The 16323-nt window shown below is 37.0% G+C and overlaps 1 protein-coding gene across 1 annotated transcript in view; it reads right to left on the reverse strand.

Annotated features, from left to right (window-relative positions):
• Positions 1–16323, reverse strand: part of CADPS (calcium dependent secretion activator) — a 477787-nt gene that overhangs the window by 174720 nt on the left and 286744 nt on the right. Inside the window, exon 13 of the mRNA XM_044675693.1 lies at positions 3064–3200. Coding sequence (XP_044531628.1) covers positions 3064–3200 — 137 coding nt within the window. The remainder of the gene's footprint in view (positions 1–3063; positions 3201–16323) is intronic.

Consider the following 16323-nt stretch of genomic DNA (forward strand, 5'->3'; position numbering starts at 1 on the left):
AATATCACTGTAGGGAAGAAAGATGCTTAGGCTAATGTTAAAAGCAAATATATTTTCAAGTGCTAGGAAATGTGAGCTATAGTCTACTTACATGCCAATCACTATTAAAACACACTTTAGAAGGAAGTCCTTTTATTTTAAAATGAAGGTAATGCTGTAAATATGCAAATAATGTTGCATAACGGATTTTTATTGCTATTTCTTCAATATACTTTTTAATCGATTCTAGAAGAGCTGCTTTTGCCTCGGTTTGTGTATTTTTAAATTTTTAATTATTGGCAATTATCAGGTTCTCATTTGGCTCCTGACCAATCCAAACTCTACATAGAGAAGAGAAACATACCCAATCTCTAACTCTACTGTAGCAAATGAGTGGGTGACAGGCTCCCCTTTTTTGAACCAGAAAATAGTTTGTTAATTGATTTAAATTATTTTAGATGATTATGTGAACAGCATGAAGGAAATTTTGTTGTTGTTGTTGTTGCTTGTTTTGTTTTTAACTCTAGCTTCTTCTTGCGGTCATCTTTGGAATATTCCCTTGCTTTGTTACTGAAAAAAGGGACACTGTCCAGAGGAGAAAACTCAGCTACCTAGGAGAGAAAATTCAACTACACGGAGGGAAACTGGAGCTGAATAGACAACCCTGATGTACAGTGCTATTAGTTCTTATTAGGGACCCGGGTACTAGTCAAATGGTGAAATGGAGCTCTCCGAGGTATCAAACGAGAGCATCTTTCCTTTTTGAAATTATAAGTTATTGCAACGGGCGGGAGAGTGGTTGAGGCAAAGCACTGCCCCTATAGACAACTTCCTTGCCACCCCATCTGCTACCCCAAATGCTAAATCTTAGAAACAACACTGCTGTGAAAGATTAAAATATATTTTCTACGACTCAGATGACACCAAGTCTTTTGTAGATGCCAAAATAACTGCTTTGAAAAGAGTTGAAGAAATATCAATTAGGATCTCAGTCGAAGACACAGAAAAATTTATGGAGCCCTGCTGGTCGGACTCCAAAACCAACGGAAGAAAAGATTATAATAATGAGGAAAGGAATATATAGAGGAAGGGAGATGAGATTCTTTTCATTTTTACGACTGCCTGAAACTTTGTTCTTGAAAATTCATAGACCCAGGTACTCAGGTGGGGAGATGTGCTTTTTCATTGTATATTCTCTGTTTTGTGTTGTCACTTTTTAGAAAGAAATACAAATAGAGAAAAGGACCTGGGATTTCACATTTCCTTTCCAGATCAACTTTTATTTTTATAGATGCTGTGACAACCTCTTTTAATAAGAAATTTCAGGACAAAAGAAAATGAACAAACAAGATAACAGGTCAAGATACATTTTTGTTTGCATGAGTTCAGCTGTTTAGAAAAGAAATATGGGGGAAAATCAGTTTTCAGAAGATAGAAGTTAGCTATGGAAGGACATAAATTAACTCAGCTGTAAGTTGTACAAGTGTGATTTATAATTATATATATACACACATATATATCATCATCATATAATCTTGTTAAATAAATCTGGGTCAAATTGCTTTGATATACAAAATAAACTTCCTTAAAATCCCTTTTATGCTGGAAGAGTTATCTTTTGGTAAAAATTATTTTAAACATAAAATAACCAGTGGCTCCTTTATATGAAGTGTCCAAGCTTATTGCGATGTATCAAGCCTTCTCTTTTCTCTCAATGCCTAAACTATTTTTCCCATTGACTTAACATTTTTGTTTTTGAGACTTAAATAAAAGGGATTTCAAAAACAAGTCAGACCTGCCTCTGGAGGATTTAGAGTCTGTTAGAAGAAGCAGTGATTTAAAATCATGCAAGTTTTTTTTTCTTTTCTGTAAGATACTTTTGGAAGTGAAGTTAGAGGCAAGAAATATTTGTACACTGTGGTTTCCTCTCCCTGACATTCTCCCTGTCTATAAAATGTAATGTCTACCTTCTAGAAAAAGTGGTAAAGTTTTGTAAGAAACACATAGACATTGCCTTGTCAAAGCTTATTAAGTCAATCATAATGCATGGGGAAAAGAGGGACTCAGGATGCTAATTACATCTTCCAAAAAGACTCAGGACATAATGGCTACCTCATTTCTAGCAAAACGACTTTGTAAATTTCGATCCTGCCACTGGACAGATAGCACTTCAAATGTTTAGGTTTGTGGAGAAAAGCTGAGATGTCCTCTAGATATCATCAACAAAGTTATTCAATTTACCTGAGGCCTTATGTACTAACGATATTTTCTTAAATTTTTTACCATAATGGAATCCATAATTTGGAGGAATGTACTATCTTATCAGGTGACACTGTGACTTTTTTGGGGGGAATTAACCTTGAAGACTTTAATGTAGGGGCAGCTAGGTTGCTCATTGGATAGAGAGCCAGGTCTGGAGACAGGAAGTCCTGTGTTTATTTCTGATCTCAGATACTTCCTAGCTGTGTGACCTTGGTGAGTCACTTAATGCCAGTTGCCTGGCTTTTACCACTCTTCTGCCTTGAACTGTTAGTACTGATTCAGAGACAGAAGGTAAGGGTTGAAAAAAGACTTTAATGTAGTATTATTAAATTAATCACAAACCAGTGAGAAACTTTATCTTTTTAAGAGTCCTACTGTCTATCCTATAAAAAGAGGAAAAGAGGATAGGGAATTGAGTTAGTTCCTGTCAATAGCCTGTCTCTGCAGAATTTTATTTTTCTTTCATTTTTTTTTAAAGAAGTATAATTTTAGTTAGGTGGATCAAAGATTGATTTATCTTTTGAAAATACTCCTGAAGAAAGAGTAGGGGGTCACTTCTTGATCACCTTGGTCATCACATTTAGGCAAAATATTTCAGCAGCCACATCTTATTAACAGATTGTAAGTGTATACGTTGCTCTGCACTTCAGAAAGGACAGAAAATTAGAACTTAGCTCTTGGTCCCCAGAGCATAGTGATGTCTACAGCAACTCCTCTACTTTCACTGGGTTTCCTAGAAAAGGTTGGGTGGTAACCAAAAAAAAAAAGTTCTCTTTCAGGACACTCATGTTTAAACCACTGTAGACCAAAGAATATACTTGCCAGGCAAGAATAGGAATCATTTAGTCTGTGGTCCAAAGTTAGGCGCTGCACCATCTCAAAGAGGGAAGCGTGGTCAAAGTTACAGGGATTGGAAGAGATAAATTCATCCATGCCATGTTTTTGAGCTCTATCTGCATCTGTTCATTTATACATGTAGAGAGAGACACAATTCAGAGAAACACACATTTTCTTTGACATTTCCAATATACAGGAATTCACAATGCATTTTGAACTCTAACCATTTTCTTTCCATTATAATGTCCCTCCCCTGCCCCACCCTTCCTATCTCTCCCATACCAAAATATACTTTTGACCTCCCATTGTCAACTTGCATCACTTATTAATTAGCTTATTGCATTTCAGCAAAAAAGATATTGGCATCAGCAGCTTATCTGGTGATCACAATGACAGTGCATTAACTTTCTACTGAAGAACAGAATGCATAACTATCAACTTAGTCTCCTGCTTAGAGAGTACTATCGGTGACCCAAACTTATCTTAACGAAGCCTATTTAATTATTGATGGTGAATTCAAATAGATTCTGCCATTCTACTGAAGGGATAGCCAGAGCTTTTCTCTATATATTTACTAGGTGGTCTGGAAAAAGGGTTTCGATGATTTTCAGCCAATGCCCAGAGTGGGCGCTCCTTCCACATCTAATGCCAATTGGTTTTAAGAAAGGTCTTTCCCTCCCCCACCCCCACCAAACACCCCAAATCATAAGGATTTTTAGTTAAGCACAAAGAATAAATGAAATAGGGATGCAATTTTGTACATCTGAGAATACTAGTTGGAGAGAAAGTTTATGTTGTGAATTGAACTTAGAGACAGAAATTTAATCAGCCAAGGATTATGAGATACCATTTTGTGTGTGTGTGTGTGTGTGTGTGTGTGTGTGTGTGTGTGTGTGTGTGTGTATTAAGCTCAGTGTATTAATGACTTTCTTTCAGGGTTATAAAGGCTAATTCATCTTGACATATATATATATATATATACATTATATATATATGTATAACTGTAAGGTACTAACTTTGACAGTGAAAAAAAGAGGAATTAAGTCAAGGTGAGTTCCCATGAAATTCATGGGTGTGGGATGGGAGGCGGCTGTTTGAAGGATAAAACTCACTCCCTTGTCTGTTCCTTCTTCACTCTCTTAAAACGGAGATTTCCAATAAATCCTTTTAATAGGCAGAATAAGCTTTTTATCCCCCTCTTGCAACATTTTGGTAGAATATAAGGGCATGTCAATGATGACTGAAGTTGACAGGGCACAGGAAAAGTCAACAATCAACTCTGAGAAGGTGATTGGGGGAACCATTTTGCAAGTCTACTCTACTGGAGACATTGACTTCTCTGGGAAAAAAAAAAAAATCCCCCTCCCTGCTATTGAAATCTTGAGCTAGAGGCAGGAAGGTTTGCAAATGACATCTTTCCTCACACTATTTTTAATTCTTCTCATCATGGAAACATGGAAAGTATGCGTTCAAATAGAACTTCATCGGAGCTCATAGATCAATGCACTCTCCTCCAATTTTTTAAAGTCTTCTGATCATGGCACCAAGTGCTCAGTTTCTGAACAAGATGCATTGTTTACGTCTGAGATATGCTCGAGCAAAGGTTTCCAGAAGGCATCTTGAAGATGTGTCTCTTTAAAGATGAACAGACTTGCCAGAATGATCAGATAATGTATGTTTTTGAAATGATATTTTGGAAGAGGTATTCTCTGCTTCTCTTTCCCCTAATCCCCACCCAAGTCACTCTTGATTTGAGAATCTAAAAATCCTCTTGGCTGTGAAAATACCTTATCGTGATGTTTGGGGAGGTGGTCTACGATTTGGAGTAGATTTTCTCTCCCATTTTCTTCCTCCTGCAGGATTCAATTTGCCTTTGAATTGCTTGCCAGTTGACCCATTATGTCTGGCAAAGAAAGAGTATGGCAGAGCAGTGCCCTCTAGAGTTGATGTCAGCAGACTGGCTTATCTTATTAGAGCAAATGGTAAAGGTGTGTGTGTGTGTGTGTGTGTGTGTGTGTGTGTGTGTGTGTGTGTGTGTGTGTGTGTGTTTAAGAGATATATTTTTCCCAGTGTAAGAAATCAGGATCTCACCTCAATGACACATTCTGACTTCTCTGGCCTGAGGCACTGTATCCTAAGTCTCCTACAACCTTGGGTCTCTCATGATAGAACATCATCTACACTTGTCCTGGAAGGTCTCTATCTTTCTTGGCAGATGATGACCTCTCGTTTCTGTCCCTTTAGGCTAAGATCAATTTGATTAATATGAATATCTAAAGGTTGTGTTCATGCTATTTTCGAATCCCTTTTTATCCCCTAGTGCCAGGAATATTTCGTTCTTCCTTTTCTATTTTTTAACAGCTAGACCAGACATTTTATTTTGTTAGAGGCAGGTTAAGCACTCAAACATTCTCAGAGACTGAGAAATGACAAATTGGCTAGAGGCCTTCATTTGCCAGTTTGGCTTCTATATTTTATCACTTTTTGCTTTAAGATTTGGGGCATACTGGGTATCAAACTTGGGGAAGGGGGCCCCTTTGGAGCTGTTAAAAATAGTCCATATGTTCTGTGTATCTTGTTCTCTATTTGTTTCTTCATCTATAAAATGAAAGAGTTGAACTGGGTGGCCCCTGGAGTCCCTTCTTTCACTAGTACTAAGATCCCATAACCTTATATTAAGTCCTTTGTAAATCTTGCTGCTTGACTTATTTCCTTGTTGTGCCATTTTCACTTCCCTGATGGGTTTTGCTCTTAAAACTGAACACAATGATCTATATAAATAAATGTTAGTTTTTCATGAACTGCGAGTCTGCAAGACAATGCCTCTTGGTGGAAAAATCATTGACTTTGGAATCAGAGGATCTGGATTCAGTGCTGATACTGATGATGTGATTCTTTGGCTAAGCTGCCTTTCCACGTCTCATTTGTCTCATTTGTAAAACAAGAGACTTGAACCTAATGCCCAATTCTAGAACTATGGTCTCCTGAAATAAGTATTCTTTAAAATGCTTTCTCTCTCAAAGAGTAAAATTGCTGAGACAAAGACTCTTCTTTTCTGCTCTTAACCATAGGAATCATTTATTTTTTGGTCAATCCACCAACAATTGGAAAGACCATTGAACTTGGAATTTGGAAGTAAGGAGTAATCTGGTGTCTTTGCTGAGCTATGGAACCTTGGCCAAGTTTTTAGTGACTTGTCTTGGGATTCATTTCAAAGGGAAAGGATTAGACTAGATGACCCCAAGGATCCTTTCTAGCTCTCCAATTACAAACTCATGACGTTGGGGAGAGGTGTTCACTAAGATGTCTTCCAGATCAGTGATGATCCTAGAATTCTAAGTATTTATCAAGTAACTTCTCTTTGTAAAGTGAACCAGGCACAGGAAAGGGATGTAATTAGACACTTGAAATTTGAATAAATAAAATTTTGATATGCTCAGAATTAGGATCCCTATGTCAAAGGTTTCAATAGTTTAAGGACATCCCATGAAAGAACTACTTATTTTACATGAATAGAAAGAGCCCTGTACTTAAGAGTCAGGAAACACAAGTTTAAATCCAGGTTTAATGCTTACTGTGTATTCCTGGGTAAGTCATTGAGTTTTCCTAATCTAGTTTCCTTATCTAGAAAAATGAGAATGATAAAACTTGAATCATCATCCTCAAAGGCAACTAGGTAAGGCTATAAGTAGAATGCTGAAATTGGAATCAGGAAGGCCTGAGTTCAAATCCTAATTCAGACACATAATCGCTATCTGTGGACAGTTTACTGGACACGTGGTAGGTGCTGAATAGATTTTTGTTGACTAGAAAGGCCTGTTATGTGACTGTGGGCAAATCATCTAACCTCTTCCAATCTCAATTTCTCTACCTATGAAGTAGGCATCATAAAAGTATCTGTCCCACAAGGTTTTTTTGAGGTTAAAAGAAGTCAACATTTGTAAAGCATTTTGCAAACCTAAATTGCTATATAAATGTTTGTGATTGTTAGTATTATTTTATTATTATGAGTAGATAATTTTGCATAACTTATCGCAATTAAGAAATTTGACTCCTTGCTACCTGTAATTTCCTACTACCATCTTGCTAACGCTTATTTCCGTACCTTGGGTCTTGTTACTTATATTATCTGAGGCGAGCCTTTCTGTTCCTAACCATCAAACCATGCCTGCCTCCTTTAGCACATAACTTCAATCTAACAACCTCAGAGAGGCCCAGCTGAGTTACTAGCTTTCTTCTTTTGCTGTTTCTTTTAACACTTATACATACAACTTGTACTGCTATAGGGCTGGTCTGTTACAATATAAATGTTCTCCTGCCATTTCTTGTTGATAGACTTTATCTCTCCAGCTAGATGGGAAACGTCCCGAGGGCAGGGTAAGTTTATATCTCCCATTGCTTTTACATGTTCCCAGTGTGCCTAGTTGGGCAACGTACCAACAATTGGTAGGTACTTACAAGCTGACTAACTTACCCTGACACCTCTATTTAGGCAGATTTCTTGCTGGCGTTATTAAGAGCTACACACATGGAGATTCAGATGGTGTCTTGGATGCAAATCCCAAAATGGGAACATGTGTTCTTAGAAGTTCTTAGAGAAGGAAACAGCATTCAAGGTGCAGGTGTCTTTGGATACCATTCAGACTGCCTGCATGTGTCTCTATACAATTCTAAGACCCATATGCATTACATATGTTATGTATTTTTAGATAAAATACTGCCACCGTCCAGCTGTTCCAAGTTCAGTTTCAAATAACTTGTGTGTGACTCCCCAGCAACACAATATCGTGTTTCCTATATTGTTCTCTCTTTTTTTTCTACGAGGTGTTCTACTTAAGTTTTTCCTGAAGGCAGTGTGGGTGTGCTAGCTAAAGGAATGGTTCTGGAAGCAGTCGACCCAAATTCAGATCTCAGCTCTATGACTAACTGTGACCTTGAGCAAGTCACTAACTTAGATGACTCACCCTATCACCTCCCTGAGTCTCAATTTTCCCATTTATAAAATGGAGGGGGATAGGTTGAATTTTTTTACATTGAATTCTACTTTGAAAACTATTATCCTACTCCCCCCTTGCATAATTAATTTTTATAAAGAAATCTCTAATGTTGACTTTTGGCAGGTGTGAACACTCCAAATAGCATACCAAGCAAATCATGATCCATTTGGTTCCTGATTATCTAGTTGTTAATCGCTTGGGCTTTGGGGCCACTCCTTTCTGCCAAGAGTTGGTATGTGCTCAGAAGATGCAAATTGATTTTAACATCAACCAGAAGAAAATATAACTCAGAGGTAAATCAGCAACAGGAAAGCCCCATGTCTTTCGGATTGTCTGCCATCTGGGCAGAAGGGTATCATTGCTCTCGTCCACTGATATTAAAAAAAAAATACCAAGAGCTGACTGTATTATACCAAACACCTGTCTACCTTCTCCATTCCAGTTTTGGCAGTCGCTAAATCCTGGCTTTAGATTCACAACCAAGAAGATAGATAACTGATCTCATTCTCTAGAGAATCAGTTTTTATCACTCTGGTATAATTGAAAGAACCATGCACAACAACCCTGGGTGCTTAATGTGAAGACCTACAACTATAAAAGGAGCTCCTGAACATAAAAGTAATCATCAGGGTCCACTGTAATTGGTATGAAATGTTATTTTCTGTAGTCTGGCTAACTAGACTTGACACTAGAATTTGAAATGTTTTAGGAATTGGTGACACTTCCTAAGGGTGTTTATGGCAGAGGGTTTGTGCTTCTGTATGAGGTGGCCTTATTTTTTGGGGGGGGCAAAGGAAATACAGACAAATCTTTCTTTTCTTTTTCTTTTCTTTTTTTTTCCTGAGAGATAGGACACTTTCATTAAAAAGAAATGAATGAACACAGTCTTGTCCCCCAATTTCGTAGAAACATATTTCTTATCGGACTTGAAAGCTAGAAGGAAACAGGAGCCCCATCTTAAGGAGGTGGCACTTGCCTCCTTTAAAAATTCTAGTGAGGTGGCCTTGAGTCGATCAGCCTGTCACTTCCAGTATTCATTTTCATAATTAGATTTCAGATTTCCATAATTAGATTATAGTTCATTTCACTTTCAATGTTCTTTTTCTCTCCTCCCTATAGAAATATATTTATATATATATATGTCCAAACATATATATAGTCTATTTTCCATGTTATCCTGTTTCATCAGCAAATATAAATGTGATCTTGTATTAGACACACATTTTTAAGATAGAGTTTATAATCAATTTTTACAAATGCATTTTTCTTCTCTTGATAAAAATAGACTTAAAAACAACCAAACAATCCCTGCAATTGATACTCTGCTGCCATCCCGGCAGCTAACTGAATCCTTACAGAAGATTCAATCTCACTTTTTAGTTTGCAGATTAAATTTTGGATATTTTTTTCATATGAAAGAGGAAGTATTGACTTCTGCTGCTGTGAATAAATTATTATTATGCTATGGACGAAATCCAATGAAAGAGGACCAGCTCCATAGAGGAAGGCTCATTTTTAGAGGCTGGAGATAGCCAGTCATCTTATTCACCCTTGGGATTTAGAATCCAACAATTGTCTTGGAGAATGAAGCCAAAGGTAAACGAACAGCCAATGAAAATTCCAAATTCACATTTGTGAACCCAAACCACGAATTATAAGGTGACTTTGTATCATTCTTATCTGGAAAATGTGTGCTTGTCATATCTGTTTGACATTACAAGAATGAATATATGGTTTGGACAGTAACGAACAATGACACTAGTCAACCTCATTGGAAGACATGAAATAAAGAAGTGACAATGATTGATGGCAGCTAGTTATTTATGGATCTCCCTAGAAGAGTCTTTAATGGGGTGGTGAAAAGGCGAGGATATTTTTTTGGTAACTCTTAGGGTTTTTTATGTTTGTGTGTATGGTTTTTTTTTTTTAATTTTTTGGTTACACACAGCAGTGGGAGAGATCCCAAGCCAAACCATAGACTTTCCCATGCCCATCGTACAAGATCATACAATTGATGGCATGCGTGGAGGAAAAACTAAACATTTTCATGGTCTCTTAGATTTAGCAGAGTTTACATGCATGGGTCAGAAGGGTGACTTATTAATTAAGGATACAGAAGGATATCTGTAAAGCTAAAATGCACTCCTACACAAGTCTCAACAGGGGACTCATGATGCAAATTTCAGCTTTATTTTATAATTTTAAGAGGTCATTTGAAATAAAAGGCATAATACAGTGACATTGCCAATGATCTGAAAAAAAACCCAATCAATAAATGATTTCAACTTTCCCCTGCTGCATTTACTCTAACTTCAATTAATTTCTGGTTTTAAAATAACACATAACTCTGCCATGTTTGAATTTTCCCTATAATATAACCAGTCATATTTTTCTGCACTTGACAGTAGTTAATAATGCATTATACTGTAAATCACTACACAAATCAGGAAAATATTAAATGGCTCAGTGAAAAACATTGTTCATGTCTGATATTTAACAACAGATTCCAAAGAAATGCTTCTTTATTAAATATAGAACATTGAGAACTTCTTAAAGCATTTTGAAATATTTTGAGCTGATTGTGGGAGTCTAGGTTTTTTTCCAAAACTATATGCTTTTATAAAGAATAGCAAAGTGATTTACAGTGTCATTTTAGGTCATGCAAATTAAGTGAATATTGAATTAATACTTTAAGATTGCATTCCTGCAATGTAGCATCTGCAAGTTGACAATACAAGAAGACATAGCAATGATTTCATGAGATATAGAGAAAGCAATTAAAGCAGACAATTAGTAAAATAAAAAAACTACTAGCTAGCAATGCATTTGTGCAAATACATGTAATGCCATCAGAACAGAATTCATCCATCCATCCATTCATCCATCCACCTGCCCATCCTTTCTTTTATTCTTCAAAAAGTGGCAAAAATCCTGAATTTCCACTAAGTTCATGTTCTAAAGAAAGCTTGATTCAATGTCTCATCAGACATCCAAATAAAAATCAAAATCAAATAAGGGATCTGCTTGGAGTGGTGAAGAAGTCTGCCTGCTAACCAGGGGTACATTTATGCAAAAGAAAAAAAAAGAAAAAAGAAAGACATTAAGGAGAAAGACAGAAAGAAAAGAAAAGGAGAAAAGAAAGGAGTATCATTACATGGTTAGGAGAAATGACATGACCTGCTCCCTCTCATTTGGCATTCAGAATACTCCAATGGCATATTTGCCAGCTCTCTTGACCAGCTCCCTCTTAATAAGTAATGCACTCACCATGTGTTTGATCGACAGCTTTTTAAATATGAATAAAGAATTAGTACACTGTATATTTCGTTCATAACTGAACAAGTAACTGAAGGAAAACTTTCAAGGGAGTTGAGTTTTCATTTTCTTTAAGACATCTTTTTTAGAAAAAAGTAACCAGACCTCTTTGACAAAATCCTTGCTTTCATTGTCCTATTCTAACTACAAAGGAGCATCAGGGGTATTTACAGAGCTTTGGTGACTGTGGTGGGAACATAAGTGATTATTGTGAGGGAACAATCCAAAGCTTTGTGGATTGAGTTATTTGGGCTCAATCATAGCCTTATTTTGTCCATTTGGTTAGGATTACCCAATGTTCCCCTCCCTTTTCCTTTTCCCAAGTGATCATCCATTGGGTGTCAACATTACAGAAAACTATCAAATCAAGAAGTTAGAATGCTGACCCATGCAAGGCATGCTAGGACTTTATTAATTTTCTCTAAACATTTCTGTCTTGAAGTCTTGCTTAGGGGGGGCTTCCTACCCTACCTTTTTATTCCCTGATGTATCTATGGTTACCACACCATGGGTGCATTGACCATAGAAATTGGAATGGGGAAGGAAAAAAAACCACAACAGATTGTCAGAGTGCAGAATGATCTGTTTTCAGGCATTAAAGCAGTCAAGTTGAGGTGGATTCCATGAAACAAAGGGTTCATTTACAGTTTCATTGTGATGCTCAATTCATATTTACATCTCTGGACAGAAACAAAAAATAAAAACAAGAGATGTCAATGGTTGGCTTTAGTAAGAGGATCACTTGATGCCAATATGAAAGCGAGGGAGAGAAGGCAATTATGCACACGTCACATGCATCCTAAGTTTAGTATGGAAGCTGACATTTCAAACCTGATTCAGGAAAATAACATGAAAAGTTTTACTACAAGATCTAAACATGAGGAAAGTTTTAAGAGAGAGGAAAAAAAAAAGCACATTGCAGATGTCAGATAATCTCAACTGATTATCTGAGCTGTGCTAGCTACAGGGAGCACTTACCCTTGAGTCCAGCTAGAAGTTAGCAGGGTAAGAAGGAACAAACCAGAATAACATAAAGACTAGCAACAAGGCTCCGGAAAGCAGACAGGAGTTCTACCCTAGCAGCTAAAGTACTTGGGTTCAAGCAAAGAATGAAATTGAAAACAAACAAAAAATAAAAACCAAGAATAATAACAAAAACTCCCCCAAACCAATAATAATGAAAAACAAAAAAATCCCCAAACCCTGACTGCTGGAAACAAACAAACAAACAAAATTTAAAAAAAACCAATTAGGGAAATAATCATCCCAACCGATTATCAGGGTGGAACATATAATACAATTCTCAAAGACATCCAACTGTTGGCATATGATGGTCTTAACAGTTATTAGCTAGAAACAGACATTAAAAATGAAAAATATAACAAGGGGTCCTGTCAAATATTCCCTGACCATTTTTCAAGATTTTGTTTTAAAAATACCATTTTTATTTTTATTTTTTGCCCCTCCTGCAAAATAATAACTGGGGATGTAATTTTCACTTTTATCATAACACTAACAGAGAGAGGATAAAGACAAGGGCAAGTGGACATTCTAAGGATGCTTAATATCACCAAAGGGTAATATAAATCTTTAATAGCACTTTTATCTATAATTCTAGAAATCTATTACTACGGAAACTCCAATTATGTCTAAAAATGGAACAATGCAAATAATTGTCTAGGGCAAAAAATAGTCTAAACAAAACCATACCCCAAACAAAAGGAAAAGAAACCACTTTTAGTTTGGAATTCTTTTTTAAAAATTATAGCAAAGAAGAAAATATATATCAAAACACCTCATTTTTAAGATCTGGGCAACCCAAATAAAAGGGTTTGTCAAGTCCCACGCAAAATAAGGAATAGCAGGATCTATTTTTCAGCGTTGAAATTGCATAGCAATATTCCACTCCACTCTTCCTGGGATTGTCTTTGATTTTGCAGTTGAACACTGTTAGGCAGTCATGAGGTCAGAGAACAAAATCTGCCTCCAGAAGCCTATGAAGCCAAATTAAGTAGGCACCTAACGAATACAGCCTTTCTCTCAAATTTCCCGACTGCATGATCTGATGTTCTCAAGTCTCTCTTGAACAGATATTATATGACAAGGCTGGAGTGTTAATGAATTAATTTTTTTATCACCAAGAACATTTCTCCCCTTGCTAGACTGCTTACTGTATCCATGAAAATAATAACAATAACAATAACAATAGCAATAATAGTAAAGCACTTGTAAATTGGTTACTGTAATGTATTATTTTGGAAAAATCATTCACTAGCAAGAATGGCATCTAAAAGAAGCAGAGAGAGAGGGAGGGAGGGAGGGAGAGAGAGAGAAAGAGAGAGAGAGAGAGAGAGAGAGAGAGAGAGAGAGAGAGAGAGAGAGATGCCAGAATTAAGTGGTTAACAAAGGCCCTTACCTTTTTGCTGGACGAGGAAACCTTTTTAAAATGCAATACTCGACTGTCTTTAAGGGTTGATTTGTGCCTTTGGTAGCAAGAGAAACTCAACTTTTATCAATGTGATATTTGGTTATTGATTTAATGATTTAAACATTTAGCTAATTATTTGATTATTTGATTATACCAACCATGAGTCAATATGTAAGTAAAGGCTATTTTAGAACGGATTTTTCTGGGGTGCATTTTTTGTATTTTCTGAATTCAAAACTTCCTGAGTGTGAGTTTCCTGAAAAATTAGGAGGTTGGACTAGATCTATAAGATCCTTTCCAGCTTCAAATGATCTTAAGGTCCACAATGTCCACGGTTTAATAGAATAACTTATGTTAATATAGTTATAATAAAGCCACTAACACTAGCATGGAGGCATCTATGACTCAATGGCTAAGAATACTGAGCCTGAAGTCAGGAAGACCTGAATTCAGATCCAGTTTTAGACACTTCCTAGCTGTGTGACCTTGGACAAGACACTTAATCTTGTTTGCCTCAGTTTCCTCTACTAGGAGGCAGTAAGGTAGCCCAATGGATAGAGTGTTGAGTCTGGAATCAGGAAGATCTAAGTTCAAGTTCTTCCTCAGATACTTCCTAGCTGTGTGACCCTGGGTAAATCTCTTTAGCTTTGATTACATGACAAACAGATGCATTGGATCCACTGGAGAAGGAAATGGCAAAGCACTCCAGTGTTCTTGACAAGAAAACCTTATGGAGAGCTATAGTCCATGGGATCATGAAGAGTTGGACATGATTGAACTACTGAGCAACAACAACAATACTGGTATAGTTCACAAAAGGCCTACCACCTTGGATCCAGAAAGAGCTGAGTTCAAGTCTTGCTTTTGACATAGAGTATCTATCTCACCATGGGCAAATCATCCACCATTTCAATGTCAACTCTTTTAGTAGAAGTTTCTGAGGAATTAAGAATGTGCAGCAGAGGACCTGGATCCAAATTAGAGCTCTGCGTTTTTTAGCTGTCCTAGATCTCTCTTTCATATTGAAAATGAAGGGGTTAAACTCTAGCAGTGGTCTTGAACTTAAAGAGAAATGGATCTCATCAGTCACAAATTGGTTTAGAAAACTGGAAATTAATACTTATCTATCTTGTATAGCATTTTTATTTGTTTTGTAAAACATTTCTTCATTATATTTTAATCAGGTTTGGTTGGCACTGAGAAGTTTTATCAGAGGTTTTGTCAGAGGCTCTGAGTTTGACCACTCTGGTCTGAAGGACCTGAGATCCTTTCCAGCCCTCAGTTCTAAGGGGCCCATGTTTTAGCTGAGGGATTTTGCTTTCCAGGAATTTCTCACATTGGTACAATCAAAGGTCTAGATCCTTCCCCACTTCTCCTAATCTCTCCTTCCCATACTCAACCTTCAGTTGATCTTAAGGTACAGTCCTGTCTGACCACTCCTTCTCCTTGCTAATTCTTCATCCATGTCACACCCACTAATTGTGGGTGGATTTCAAGGCTCCATCCTGGACTCTTTTTTCCTCTTCTTTCACAATATCTCACTTGGTCATTTTGTCCATTTATATGTTAATCTCTATGATCATCTCAAAGATTATCTCTAAGAAGATGATCCCCTCATCTAAATAGCCAGTCTTGGTCTCTCTGATGACATCCAGCCCCATATCATTAAATGACTTTTGGACATCTTAAACTGGATATCCTAGAGCCATGTTGGCAAACCTATGGCATATGTGCCAGATGGAGCTGCTCCCTTCCCCCTTCCACACATGCCTGAGGAAATTTCTCACTTCACCTACCCCTCTGCCCAGCAGCCCAATGGTAGCACTTCCTCCCTCCCCTGTCTGGGGTAAGGTGGGGGCTCACATGTGGCCTTAAGATTGCAGTTTGGGCACTTAGTCTCTAAAAGGTTGACCACCACTCTCCTAGAGGCATCTCAAACTCAACAACTCTAATTTAGAAACTATTGTCTACCCTCCTCTTCCAACCCTCCCTTTTTCTGAATTTTCCTATTACTATTAAGGCTGTTACCATTCTCCCAGGCACCCAGGCTCTCGATTTTAGTATAATATTCAATTCTTTCTCATTTATTACCTATACCTAATCTGATACCATAATTTATTTTAGAGTTCCTACTGTCATGAAACCTTTCCTATATATGATCCTTTCTCTTTATTTCCACAACCAAAATCCTAATTCAGCCTTTAATTACCTCTTGTATGAACTATTAAAAATTTATCCTAACTGTTGCCCTGCCTTTAGTTTCTCTCTATTCTAATCCATCCTCTATTCAGCTGGCAGGGTGATTTTTCTAAAGGATTGGAGGTAGTGAGGTGGCAAAATGTATGGAGTGCTGGACCTGGAATCAGGAAGAATCATCATTCTGAGTTCAAATCTGGCCTCAGATACTACTCGTGTGACCCTGCCTCAGTTTCTTTATCTATAAAATGAGCTGGATAAGTAAATGGAAAACCATTCCAGTATCTTTGCCATGAAAAACTCAAATGG

Source organism: Gracilinanus agilis, chromosome 1 (genome assembly GCF_016433145.1).
Source record: "Gracilinanus agilis isolate LMUSP501 chromosome 1, AgileGrace, whole genome shotgun sequence".
NCBI classification, from domain to species: domain Eukaryota; kingdom Metazoa; phylum Chordata; class Mammalia; order Didelphimorphia; family Didelphidae; genus Gracilinanus; species Gracilinanus agilis.